Genomic DNA, 15,297 nt, shown 5'->3' with positions numbered 1-15,297 from the left:
CTGCTGTCGTTACAGTACGCTAGTCTCCAATGGACAACCAGTACGCAGTGCCAGTAGCTGCGGTGACCAGTTTCGCACGCCTTTGTGGAATTTTCGATACCAATTTGTCGTTGTAAATCGGATTAAATTGTTACAAATCGGTTTAGACGGGATTTCGCTGTGCTGAGGATACGTTTTTTCGGGTTATGCAGGAAAAGGATGTACATAAGGACGTATTATTTCTTCTTTGTTTGGATATTCCTGCTGCAATGTTTAGACGGAAGCAAACAGAAAAAACTACCGGGAATCGGCACAAGAAAAGGTAAGCTTATACAAAGTATGGTAATATTTTAAAGTATGGTAAATAAACCATATTTGCGAATTTGCAAATAACGCGTTGGAAAAAAAATGAACGAAAATTATAATAGCATTTTCCTAGGCTTCAGAATCGTAGAATGAATTGAATAAATTGATGCATTTCTAATATTTTCTTCATGGCAAAAAGTTGATACCGTCTGTGCCCATTCAGTAAATATCATTTTTCTCTTGTGTCAAATCAGTTAACGTGAAGACTGAACGATACTTGGTTGGTTAAACTTAATCAAAAATTCGAGTTTTTCGCGTATAATGCATTCTATAGCTTCATCAAGTAAATCAGAAGAATTTGATGACGTACTACGACGTTCGCGAAAGCTCGTATTTATGTAATCAAGTTACTACCAGTCTTAATGTTTTAGATATTTGGCACCGGGCTAACGTGGTTCCTTTAACAAAAAGATCTCGTTTTCCACGTCTAATTCCGCAAGAAAATTATGACCCAAACAAAATCATCTTTTTATCATATTCTAAGTGTCCTGGAGGGAAATACATTACATCAATATATACAGCGTAATAACATGTTATGCATTCGGTCATTACATCTCGTGCACCGGCAAATCGACAAAAAAAACTAATAAACATTATTCAGAGATCATGTTTCATCGAGCGTGAAAACATCTACGATATAAAAACTTCCTGGCATCATATCAGTTCTTCGCCTATGTACAACTCGTTTGTGTGTTTTGTAAATCCGCATATTCATTTCTGAGAGACAATAATTGTTCTCCCATGTGAGTTGTGTCGTGTTGCAATAAAGACAAAATTCCCAAACTGTCGCACATTAGCGTCGAATGGCGCGCTCCGCGTTTTGCAGACTGTTATCCGCAATACGAAGATAATGGGGAGAAAATTAAAAGCAGTGGAAATATGCTATGTGGTGCTGAATCTGAATCTGCCGAGAAGTTAGCTATAAGATTGTGGGAACTAAGCCAAATGAATTTGGCCTGATTCATAGATCATGAATAAAAATAATTTGAATATGAATATCTACAAAATCGCGCACCTGTCTCGCTGAAGTGGCAAGCCTTTGTTAACGTGAAGACTGAACGATACTTGGTTGGTTAAACTTAATCAAAAATTCGAGTTTTTCGCGTATAATGCATTCTATAGCTTCATCAAGTAAATCAGAAGAATTTGATGACGTACTACGACGTTCGCGAAAGCTCGTATTTATGTAATCAAGTTACTACCAGTCTTAATGTTTTAGATATTTGGCACCGGGCTAACGTGGTTCCTTTAACAAAAAGATCTCGTTTTCCACGTCTAATTCCGCAAGAAAATTATGACCCAAACAAAATCATCTTTTTATCATATTCTAAGTGTCCTGGAGGGAAATACATTACATCAATATATACAGCGTAATAACATGTTATGCATTCGGTCATTACATCTCGTGCACCGGCAAATCGACAAAAAAAACTAATAAACATTATTCAGAGATCATGTTTCATCGAGCGTGAAAACATCTACGATATAAAAACTTCCTGGCATCATATCAGTTCTTCGCCTATGTACAACTCGTTTGTGTGTTTTGTAAATCCGCATATTCATTTCTGAGAGACAATAATTGTTCTCCCATGTGAGTTGTGTCGTGTTGCAATAAAGACAAAATTCCCAAACTGTCGCACATTAGCGTCGAATGGCGCGCTCCGCGTTTTGCAGACTGTTATCCGCAATACGAAGATAATGGGGAGAAAATTAAAAGCAGTGGAAATATGCTATGTGGTGCTGAATCTGAATCTGCCGAGAAGTTAGCTATAAGATTGTGGGAACTAAGCCAAATGAATTTGGCCTGATTCATAGATCATGAATAAAAATAATTTGAATATGAATATCTACAAAATCGCGCACCTGTCTCGCTGAAGTGGCAAGCCTTTGTTCTAAGCTTTGTTAAATTGTTTAGAGTATTTTACTGAATTGATCAGCTGTTGTTAGATTGGCAGATTCAACATCCGTCCCAGCTGATGATACAGCTACGTGTCGACTATACGCACAACTGATCAGTTATTAGATTTAGATTCAGTAGTTTTTAATACTACTCGCACAAAGCTGGCGCCACTCTAATGTTATGGCGACCTTTGAGAAACGACGCAGGCCACAATTCACGTTTAACTATCAAAATGTTTGGACGCATTGGTGATACGTGATGCATCAATACGGTTATTTCGACAAAACTAAGCAGTCAGTCGGGTGTATGAGTCTGTTAGCACTGATGCGCAGTGACACGATGTCGGTGTCTTCACTGTCGCGTAAAATCCCCGTATATGGTATAATCAAACCGACCGCGATGTTGCATGATTTCTCATTTATATACATACAGGTTCCCTCCCTCGTGACGTTTGTGCGATGATATGCATGACCAGTACAATGTTGATGAATATCTCGTACCTTTTATCTTTTCTTATACCGCTGGCCGGAATAACCGGGACAGCCGATACAATACCCCGAACATTCTAAAATCAGTTCACAGAAAACAGAAAGACACTCGTCGAAAATGCTGAATTTTTGTATTCGCTCTTATGACGAATCAAAATGAATCTGAGCCACGTTTCTGATAGCTCTTGATTTTCGCTGCCGCAGAACAAGCTCTTCACAGCGATAGCGTCACTTTCTAAACGCATAAAGATGTTAAGTATATTGATCGTTTCTCGTCGTATTTATGATGACACTTTTTATCAGATAAGCCGATGACTGCTCACCGAATTAGGAGATTTCAGTTACGTTTAATTAAATTTCCATCGAGTCTCAACCCATTACGACCGCTTTATCGACGAACCGCTAAAATTCATAGAGTGCATATGAACTAAGGCGACGAATATTCGACCGGATTTTCACCGTAGGCTAATCATAAACTTAAACACGAATTTGCCCGAAACTACACACCGAGTCATTAAGATAGAAGTTAAGAGCTTCCTAGGTCCTTATTGGATCTTATATTTACAAATGATGCCGTATATACATATATATAACTCTAATTTCATGGTGACACAATTTCCATTAATTCCACTGTCTATACAGCTACACAACTGTTTAAACTCGCTGATGGCGTCGTATTGTACTGAAATACTGCAAGGTAATCAACTGTAATTGTGCCGTCGCCTCTCTTCTAATTTTCTACATTCTTTGACGTCGCGAATTAAACTCTACTTTGTAATGACAGTAAAAATTCGATTCCACATTCGATGTTGAAGATTAAAGAAGCAAGCGCCACCGACGATATCCCGGGGCTTCAAGAGACCAATAGGAATTTTTGTCTTGTCTAACGAACTTTACGTCCTTTATGGTTCGATGGGTAATCAGGCTGTATACGTGGGGAATTATTTTGAAGAAAATTATCAGGAGTTTCTACGCGTGCTGCTCATCATCCAAACACAAATCCATGCTTGAAATGAAGTTTAGATAGGTTCCCCCGAGATAAACGATGGCAAACATGTTACAGACGCTTGGTATACCACGAGAAATAGTAAACTATACCACCTATGATGTTTAATAACTCATTTCCATCTATTATAACTTACATTATCCGCATGTGATTCATACTAGAAATGAATTCGATCATCAAGATGATTAAGCTATAATTCAAGAATTAAAATGTATCAAACAGTTGAATGAATTCTATCCATTGCAGATCCGCTGAAAACCCGTCAGAAAAACAACAGAGACCGCCACCTAGCGGGCGGGATGACAGGCTCTACCCATCATTACCCGCCTTTACCAGACGACAGTAAGTATCCTCCATGTCGAAGTACCGGTACCAAGCCGAGAATAAGCAAATTTAACCCCCATTAGATAGATGGAATGAAATATAGATCTGTCCCTCGGCGCAGCTAATTTGGAGAGAAGTCATGCGCATTCAGTCTGATCTTTACACAATAATCTTGGTTCTGTAGTTTACAGTTCAAGCAGCTTTTTTGCACGTTTTTACTGATAGAAAAAATATCTATTGTTTCAGAATTAGATGCATCTGTTGTATTGCAACATTACAGCAACTACCGCTGCATCTATACAATATCTTTACGCATAAGATTTCGCAGCCCCACGTTTTTTTTCTTTACATTTTTCCATATCTGTTGAATAAAAGTGCGTTTTCATTTGCATGTCATGGATATCAATGAATATGTTCTGCCTTTGAAAAGCGTAGCCGCAGAAGTAATTGCTACAGGTCGTCTAAGGCGTACCTTTCGGATTTGATACCAATCGCAGCAAAATTAACTACTCAACAATGAATCATGCTCTCTCCCGTCCTTCCTTCTTTCTCTCTTGTGATAGAGACAGAGACAGAGTCGATCAAACGCGATGTGCATTTTTAGATAACTCGGAAGAGTGATCCATAACCAAACATATTGAATCTGAATGATTTATAACATCTTTCCCATGGACCCGCGAGACATGGCGCTGTGTAGACTGTGCTGTATCTTCTAACGTATAGTGCTACATCTTAATTAGCGTGATAATCTGCGAATCACATAATCTACGATACGTGTGCTGGTAATCTCGCTTGTTTCCTCAGAATCAACAGGCCTATGCCATCACCTGCAAATCAACGCGGAGTCAAATTCATACATTTATTTCATGCCAACAATTCAAGCACTTCTAGAAATTGAGAGCTATGGGAACAGAATAGACTACATCGCATTATAACTTTTGATTAGATTAAAAAGGTCGAATTTCAACCGAACAGATCTGAACGTAAGATACAAGGTTTAGCTATATCTGTATCGCTGAATGCTTGCGCGCGTGCTCGTGAATATTTTCCGATTTCCTGAAAACTGAAAAGAAACACGTTCCAGATCGAAACTCGAGCAAATATAAACGTCATCAGTCATTTTCAAACGCGACATGTTTTGCGTTTGTGGATGATTTCAATTTCTCTCCGAGCCGATTTCCTCGTGTCACGTTACCGAGTAGAAACACAAATTCGTGAAATACCGAGAAATCTAAGACGCAACATGATGCCGCTAATCATGAATCGGTCGGATTGAAACTGATTTTGCTCTCATTATCGGACTCATTCAAACTTACATGAAAAGGTAGATATAGAAGTTTAGAAACTGTCTTCATGAACTCGGAACAGGAGGTACGCGCAGTGGTCATAAGTGAAAGCTTTTTTGTTTGGGAAAGAAACAGTTTTATTCGATCAACGGAAAAGATATATATTGCTTTTTCAAAGATAAACACATTCGAATGATTTGTGTCAGCTACCAAAAAAATTAGTGACTCGCAAAAGTATAAGTACATAACTGAAGGTCAAGGTCATCACTCGACACCGGACGGCCGAGAGTAGCCAATAGGCTTAACCGGTGCCAATTCCACGTATTGTGTCATATTCTAAATTAAAAACAAAGTTTAACTCCAGTTCGTATGTGGAAAGAATAAGTTTTTATTGCTTTCCAAACTAAGTTTTCCCTTTCTTTGGTATATTCGCGTATACATCCTCTTGCATTGTCGTGTATCAAAACGATATATACATAAACAAACGATGTGATTCATTCACGAAATGACACATCAGCGATTGACTCGCAGACGAGAGCCAGCGAGAAGACGCGGATGATCGTTTCAATATACAGCCGGACCTCGGGGAATAATAATCGTATTTATGCATAGATTGGAGTCCCGTGATGGATGGATATATAACGAGAAACATCATGGGTTTAAAATCCCTGACGCTCAGCTCCATTTAAATCGACTGTCATAATGTGTAAATTACTCCCGATTCTTGCTCGTCTGTAACAAGTAGAAATCGATACTGACGAGATATATCACATATTTTTTATATCACATTACCGAATTTCGTCGACGCAAAAAAAGACTATATATATGACCCTAACCCCAAACGCGGTAATATCGATATTCGTCCAGCCCCATTTAATTAGCTAGAACCTATCGCTCCGAACGACGGTTTTTAATGGTAACTGAAGTAGAAACAATCAATGAATAAGAAGCAGATGGTTTATGTACGTTGCTCGGTTTTTTATGAGCGCAATATAATTCTAAATCGTTCTAGTTTCCCCGTTCCCCGTGACTGACACGGGTAATGCTTCCCGACGCTCCAGTTCCATTCTAATATAGGTAATGGCTACCGTTTCAAGCGAATCGCGTTCCGGAGTCTACGAGGTCGTTAAATTGAATCTGAAATCTCTAGTAAAGTGATGCGCTTCTTCTCTCTGGGTATAAAAAGAACAAAACCATTAGAATACTGTACCCGTTGGGCGATTGCTTCGACGAGACGAGACATTAAAAAGCGGAATATAATTCTCGGCTGAGTGCGGGAAGGCTCCGGCGTGAGCTGTAATGTATGGGAATGTAAAAAGAACGTCTTTTGACACGAGCGGATTGACGGCGAGATGAGATGCCGTATATCCGTGTGATAGTTCCGTCGGGGAACACAGGGTTGAATTCACAGTAGATCAACGAGAAAATCGTAGCCGCTGGCTTCATGAGTTCGACGTATAGAACCGGCGAGTTGAATTGGTCCCGTGTCGGCTTCGTGTGTTCGACAATCGACAATCTATCGACGTAATTGACGTGACTTTTAATGAATCGCGTCAAAATCGCGGGGAGGAATTTAATAGGAAAATCATTATGGATCCAGCGACGTGGTCGAAAGTATGGCGAATACCTCGCGAACATATAAATAAAAAAGATAATGATGCGTCTCAAGAAACGTTGCGCGTACCTATTCAACGATATCACCTCATTATAGAAAAACATCTCGGTTTTAGGTTTTTTTTTTCTGGATGAACATCTATTGCTATTTTACTATAATCCGTATACAGGCAATCATTTCGGTCTGTTGATATAACCGAATTATGTTCGTTATTTGCAATAACATCGATTACATCAGCGGGCAAATTTTCCCCGTCATCAAATAAAAACGGAACAGATAATTCTAAATAATTAATCCTACGTACACAACAGAAACAGCTGCCCGCCGCGTCACACAAGAATTACATGTCGACAGAACGCTTCTAAAAATTAGTAGTCGTTTTATCTTCGTGTTGTTTACCGTCTTAAAGCCGTTAACCTGAGGTAATATATAGAACTCTATAGGGGATATAATGATGTATCGAACGAATTCGTCCCGTAGTGCCAATAAACTAGTTAACATGTTGCACTTTACGCCCGGCTCTCGGGTGCGATAAACCTTATAAATTGTTAAACACCGAAATTATGGTATCACGAACACCACGAGAAAATCGTGCGCCCGCTATAGCAGCAACACGTATGAATAGAATAACTGCTTCAGCGCGATGTAGTCCGGTAGTCTCTGCGCCTTGGAACATCTTTGGAGTAAATCAACTGTCTTGTAGACAATTTTCGAGGGTCTTATATTTGTCTACGGATTTAATGGGAACTTGAACTCCATCGGATGCAGCTAATGCGTCTTTATAATGCGTATATACCTCTCCTGTCTTAGCTGTCAATTTGCATTCAATTTGACATTCTGTGACTATACACGTACATACTCGTGCGTACTGCCTGTCATTTCAACTACAATACTGTAATTATCATATAAGGCATGAAATGAAAACGCTTTAATTCATATTCTTACAATTACATTCAAAAGTATTGTGGCATCTCGCACTTCCTTCCCTTAAGCGTGTCACATATTGCGATCTCGATCGCATGTTTTTTACAATCAATCTATGAGCAAATAGCGGTTACATTGATTGCTACCTAACCCAATATAAGCGAACTATTAATTCAATTACATGCTTAACAGTGATTTATATATATAGTCTATTGGCAATTATTCATGCGGGAAAGATTCGAACAATGCAATAACGAAGTGCATCATAAACCGCAGTCAGCTACCTAGATATTTGAGACCAGGCCACGGAGGGTTGGATCCTAGATAAGTTTCTATATTGGGCAGTCAGACGTTACCATCGAAATTACATTAGTTTGTATCACCGGTCACGGATCCGGAAGTGGAGCCGCCATTTTACGGATCTATCAACGCTGTGTTTGCCTAGCGGATATTGCAAATTGTTTTTCTGTTAGGTTAATTGCATTTGTTTCGTTCACGCGGACAGCGCAGAAATATCTAATTCGGCGCATGTAAGAAATTTTTGAAATTATCTATTGCTTGCGAACACGTGAATGATTGCAATCAGGGACAGATCTAGGGGAATTAGAAAGCGGGGTCCAAAATAAAAGGACGATTAATAGCACTGTCACCAATGCGAAGGCTAAAAGCGGGGTTTCACAATCGGAATCAGATATTTTCTAAGAAATCAATCCAATAGGATGCAATTTCTATGAGAATGAGTATCAAGTTCGTTCGTAGGTTTTAACGCTATTCGTCTTGACAAAAATGGCAAGATATTTCAATAAATGTTTCATTAGAATTGTTGCACGCATGGCGCCTGCTTCAGCGGAAAACTCGACAATACGGATTCTCAATTCGATGGTGAATCATTTCTAATGTAATTATCGTTTGCCCACCTGGCGGCCATATTTCTTCCGGTTGATAATCGAATGTAATTCTTTTTAATGAACAGCCGGATGAAATATTGTTGCATTTTGCAGTGAAAGAGGAAGATTTACCAGACGAACAGAGGCTAGTCAGGCGAGTATTTCAACATTACGACAGCAGTGTTCGACCGGTGTATAACGCATCTAGAAATGTCGTCGTTTACATCGGAATGACGCTTATACAGATAATGGACATGGTAAGTGCGCGGTGCCGAACCCGAATTCAATCTCAAACTAAGGAAGGAGCGTACAGCCCGCAAAAATAATTTGGCCCTGAAACCCTGAAACTACAATAGATGCAAAAGGATTTGTAGAGAGCACCGGTGTTAATCTGGTTTCGAATCATTAGAATGTATAGACAGATAATACTTAATAAGTTTTGTATTACTAATATACGTACTAATACATAGTGTCTTCGTCAGACTCATTTACCTGCTCGTATCTTGAATAAAGCTAGTTTACCTATGAATTACTATCTGTTTCTACGTTTTAATGACCCAAAGTTTAATAAGCGCGTTTTAAAATCACGAGATTTCTTAATTAGTTTGAAGTGAAACGATTCTACGAACACGACGTTTTGTATTACGAAAAGCCCCGCGATCGTATATGTGCCAATGTCAGCTTTTCCGACGAATCCATCTTCATTCGGAATGAGAAAAATATACAGATATAACTAACCAATGATGAATTAAATTGCAGGATGAAAAAAATCAAGTTCTTGTCACGAATGTTTGGCTGGTTCATGTGAGTATTACGAGGTACAACAGTCATTAAAATCACCAACCCAAACTTTCATAAATCTGTTGTTTTCATAAACGACAAACGTAATCAATTTTCGAATGTAAATTGTTTGTTTGCGGAGTTTAATTAATGCGATATTGATTATTTTGACAAGTGGCTCCTAATACTCGAGAAATAAACGGTTTTTGAATAGGTCTACAAACACCGATTTCCACTCAACAGCCGACAGCGATCAATGCCAAACGCTTGATAAATTGAGCATCGTAACCAGAGATATTAGAGATTTCCTAATCACATATAACATCTTACCGATAGAAACACGTTAAGCTGCGCAACGTTGAATAAAACGAAATTCAATCTTACCGAAGTGGTCGCGTTAAAGCGTTGCCGAGTTGTCCCCGAAAAAAAAACCGATTCCGTCGTGAATGATTTCTGGCGCTCTAATTCAATTTCAGTTCAATCTAAAATATTGTGAACTCGATCGTACTACTGGGTACTCTGTAAGTCCCTCGTGGCTATTGAATAGTAAGGATAGTTTAGGAGGGGATGTAAACGTTGAACGTGAGAAAAGGATAACTTTTCTATCCGCAACTGGTTCATGATAATCAAGCCGCGTGGTCTATCAACTAAATTGAGCACTCAAGTAATGAAATAAGCGCTCTGCTGTAAGATAGACCCAGGTTTATCGACGTTGTGGGACATGGCAAATCTTTAATTTACTCCGCTATTTATTTTGCTTAGCTCTTTGAACTGCGATAATTCTTGTAAACGCGCTGGCAATCAATTTGTGTTCCTTTTAGCGATCGCAACCGATTCGGGGGGTAAAGCCTCATTTCAGTAGCGAATTCGATTACAAAATCGTGTGTTAGCGGCCTGTCCATCGATAAAACCGATACAAGATGTCAAATCTCGGTAAAGATTTTCCGATTGCGTCAGTTGTATATGGGGCAATTTATATTCTTTAAACGGCAATCGCAATGGTGATTCCTATGCATTTATGTCTCCGTTTCCGAAAACAATTACGACGGAATTACTCCGCATATCTTCACGCCGGAAAAGGTTGTTCGAAAAACGCGTAATAAAGAATGTAATTTCAGATCATAAGTCATCATTATAAAATGGAACTTTTTCTATAGCGCTAATCGCTTTTATGTGCCAACGATGTTTAAACTTCCAACTCGAATTTCATGGAATCGTAAAGATCAATTTAGAATTTGATCTATATCAGTACACAGCGTCTGAACGCGATGAAACAACGAAGTCTGTGGCGGTTGCGGTGATGGGGTATAGCCTGTCGCCGATATTGTGTACGCTCGGCGTTCAGATCAGATATGAATATGAAAGCAACGCCGGGGTATCTGGCATCGGTAAATCCACAATAATCGCCTCATTTACGTATGGAAATAACGGGCTACTTTAACTGCTCGGATAAGCCGCCGTGATGGATGTAATCTTTCAGAGACCGATGGGTATAACATCGCACACACACCACACACACACGCACACACGTACCAGTCGTGTGGCACATACCGTGTCAAACAATATATCACGTATTTTTCACGCCTACCCTCGCATTACGCGGCAAACCCCCTACTATCAGATAACCTGCATTTCACTGAAATAATCTGCATTACGATGTTATCTCGGGGCTTTGAAAATATCTCCATCCACGGTAAGAATTTTACGCTGTACCAGTGTTCCCTCAACCGGAAAACGAAAAACATTCGCGAACTAAAAGGTTCTTCCAAAGCCCAAAAATGGCCCGTAGTTTCTTTTGTCGACCTTTTATCGGTCTATAATTTTCGATTAGTATTCGTCTTTTTTTTCAGACGTGGAAAGATCAGCGGATTGGTTGGAATCCGGCGGATTTTAACGGACTGTGGAACGTGCGAATTCCTGCTAATAAATTATGGTTGCCTGATATAGTCCTTTACAACAAGTAAGTTATGGAGACACGCGGTAATGAAATCGCCGAATTCAATCAGCGCTACTTCTGGTGTAAAACTATCAATAACTGGGGGTGAATTGGGTCCTGTTTCGGAAAGATAACTGTTGATACAAAAGGCCCAGGGTAATAAATCTTCTGCAGCATTGTTGTCAGTCATTGGTCTCGTCCCGCAACTACCACATCTATAACAAACGGTAGAACGTTATAATGAGACAGGTTGATGTTTCTAAACCGCTAACGGTCAAAACATTTCTTTTATACGTTGGATGCAATCTGTGGCGTTAACGTGACCGCTGTGACGTTAGTTTTTGCGTTGAATTGATGACTTAGCGTTAACGTGACCTCCGCGATGGTGTTACGCTCGGCAATTTCCGGCATTTTTGACAGATCTGGCGTCATGGAATGACAAAACAGTTTTGTGCTAGATAGGCAATAACGTCTGCAATATACTAATCATGTTGATTTCGTTGTCATAATAGACGTCAGTAATCTTCGATGGTGTATTTTTACTCTTGCTGAAAATAGACGCTTCTAGATCACATGTAACTGAGAGATATCATTGATTATTGATTGGTAAAGCATCAAAGGTTTAGTTATATTTATAACGACAAAGGTTTCAGATTGGACATTATTTGAAATATGGTCGAAGGAGCTTAATTTAGATCTTCCGAATCGAATATATTCCAATAGCAAAGCAAACAGGGGCGTCAATTCAACAATAGTCTAGTTGAAGAAACAATCGTAACAAGAACATCAAAGTATTGGCGATGTTTCACTGGAATTATGCACCGACTTGCAGCGTACCACGCTTATGAATATTTATTACTTATTGGTCACGGAAAAGTCATATTTATCAATGAGGTGTTAAACCAATTATATCTTACTGGACCGCATTTACGCATGTCACATTATCGTATTTTCTGTACGTATATTGGATAACTCTTCTGCACGTAGTTCCCCTGGTCATCCAGGGCGAACTTCGATTATCGGAGTTTGTCGAATATTTGCGTAGTGAAAGTCGGAACTATAGTGCGGAAATAGCGAACCATTCAACTAAGCACGGTCGCTGTGGACCACCAGACCTAAATTCCAAGATGGCCTACACTGTGAAATGCGTTAAGATTGAACCATAGTGCGATCGGTTATTAGCTCCGACCACTAGACGATATTACTAAACTACGAAATCCGAAGTTCGCCCTGGGAGGTGTGAGAGAACGTCTCCTGCCCAAACCTCTGCACCATTCCTACACCAGCTTACAACCCGGTACTATGTGTGTACGTGCTTACGGTAACACGATTAGACCCCCACGATGTATTTTCAATTAATCCGCCAAAGATGTGCCATAATGGGTTGCTTTGATAGTTATTTTCTGAAGCGCTCGACAGTAGATGTACGGCATACTAATGGCACAAGTGATAAATCTTGTAGCGCATTTGTAAGATGTATCAAGCTTTCTGATCCCCAAAACTAATAAAACATTAATTAGACGAAGGCACTCTCGTGAAATGTAGGTTAGACTACTATTTTTCAATTTGACATGGTAAATCGAGATGCCATTTTCCGTACGCGCGATGTACATGGTAGAATATTCCATTAGGTTCGTTATTCCGAGAGTCATGTCTTGTACATTTTGCTCGCCATAGTTATAATTAGGAAAACGCTGTGCGGTATATTCGACATTCATGACATTAAAGAATATGACCAGCCCATCGGGATAGCTGACAGGGTCATGCCGAGTCATGAATGTGGGACTTAAGTGACCGGAGAAAGAAAATGGATGGATCAACTTTGCTAATCTGGCAGAACATCCATATTGTATCTAAAGCGTGGGGGCAAATCTAATCAATCACACTGTATAGACGAATAAATGTCCGATGCTAACGCCACGCAGCCGAACGCGAATATCAAACTTGCAAATAAGACAAGACTGGTTATCGCTTGAGATGAACTTGTTTACGGGATGTTTAAGAGGGTCTGATAATCCGAAACGTCCAGTGACCAGTGATTATGTGCATGAACAATGTGTGATAATCAATCGAGCTTAGCTATGTTTATTTCTGGTACCACAATCAGAATTCGCGCCTATATTCACAGTATAAACGGCAAATAGATGTCTATCAACTAAAGGATAATATATGCAATGAGAATGATGTTTATTTTGTAATATTTGATGAATGATTATCATTGCCATCATCATTTCAGCGCGGATGACTACACAACCGGATACATGCCTACGAACGCTATGGTACAAAAAGATGGAACTATTTTCTGGTCACCTCCTGTACGCCTGCGAAGTTCATGTAAAGTGGACATCACCTACTTTCCGTTCGATTTACAGTGTTGTCACATGAAATTCGGTTCGTGGACCTACGACAAAAGCCAAGTGGACTTGGTGAACAGTTCGAGTTTTATCGAGATGGATTCGTATATCACGAATGGCGAATGGCGTTACGTCGATTCCACGATCATACGTAACGAGGTCGTTTATCCAATCGGGCACGAGATTTATCCTGACGTCACAGTCCACGTCCGCATAAATAGGAGAATACTTTACTACGTAATTAACATAATATTGCCGTGTATGTGGTTGAACGTTTTGAGTCTGTTGGCTTTTTGTCTGCCACCAGATGAGGGAGAAAAAGTGACACTAGGTGTCACTGTTTTACTATCGTATTCTGTATTCATGTTACTTGTTGCTGAGAATATGCCTTCCACATCCGAGTTTGTGCCATTAATAGGTAAGAATTGACTAAAAACGGACTGTTTCATAAATTACTGAGGTTAATTAGATTTTGTCTGACAATGTTATCCAAAGATTTTCCAGGTGTTCTTATACGCCAAAAAACAAAAAGATAATATCTGATTTATGTTTTCAGGAATTTATCTGACGGTGTCTATGGCCGTAACTTCTGTATCCGTAATCCTTACCGTGTTGGTATTAAAATGCTATCATTGCGGACCAACCACCAGCGAACTACCGGACTGGTTGCGCCGCCTGGTGTTACATTGGATCGCTAGAATTGTCGGCTGCCACCCGGCTTCGTTCCGAACGGTGCGACGCAGTAGCAGCAGGAAACGACGGGTGTCTTCCAAAAGATCGACAATGTTGGATGGCGGCACGGCTGATGCGTTGCGCTACTTATCCCCAAATGACACTCAAGATATCACTGATAGACTCGTTAGCGAGCAGTGCGTCAATGCGATACGATACACCGACCAATACAGGTCCCCCAGGAACTCGACTAAAAGTTTGAAAGATATCAAAGAAACATATATGGATGGTTTTACTTCAGCCGCTGAGAACGGCGGTGACGTTGACCCGTCCAAAATCACGCCGTTAGACGAAATTTTAAAGTATTTACGAATAATGGTGCGAAAACGCGAGGAAGACGACAAAGAGAACGATATGATAAACGAATGGCGGCAAGTCGCTATTGTAATGGACAAGTTGTTTTTCTGGATTTTTCTACTCGTGATGGTCATTTACCTTCTGACGCTATTGGTGTTTATTCCGATGACGAAGCCGCTTTGACGACATAATACGATTTCTTGGCTCAAGTCGACCTAATTGCTTTTTGACGGTTTCACGCGACACTCGGTCTAGTGTGGCGTGCAGTTTCCCCGTCGGGTCAATTTTTGTTGTAAGATAGATATCAGATGGAGCTGCTTTTGAAGCGTATTTATTACGGAGACGTTGTGTTTAGAGGCAGATTTCGTGTGTACAGTAACAATATCACAAATAACTCGCATATTTATCCCAATACCATCTTCC

General features: G+C 39.8%; 1 protein-coding gene across 1 annotated transcript; it reads left to right on the top strand.

The window, feature by feature from the left end:
* Positions 1 to 203: 203 nt before the first annotated feature.
* Positions 204 to 15,182, top strand: LOC141905095 (neuronal acetylcholine receptor subunit alpha-10-like). The gene is made up of 7 exons (XM_074793849.1): positions 204 to 301; positions 3,986 to 4,081; positions 8,890 to 9,032; positions 9,535 to 9,579; positions 11,406 to 11,515; positions 13,728 to 14,263; positions 14,402 to 15,182. The coding sequence occupies exons 2-7, from the start codon at positions 4,039 to 4,041 to the stop codon at positions 15,055 to 15,057; spliced, it is 1,533 nt and encodes a 510-aa protein (XP_074649950.1). The 5' UTR covers positions 204 to 301; positions 3,986 to 4,038; the 3' UTR covers positions 15,058 to 15,182.
* The last annotated feature ends 115 nt before the right edge of the window (positions 15,183 to 15,297 follow it).

This window comes from Tubulanus polymorphus, chromosome 5, assembly GCF_964204645.1.
Source record: "Tubulanus polymorphus chromosome 5, tnTubPoly1.2, whole genome shotgun sequence".
NCBI classification, from domain to species: Eukaryota; Metazoa; Nemertea; class Palaeonemertea; order Tubulaniformes; family Tubulanidae; genus Tubulanus; species Tubulanus polymorphus.
Note: the sequence above shows the minus strand (reverse complement) of the source record. Positions and strands in the feature narration are given on the sequence as shown.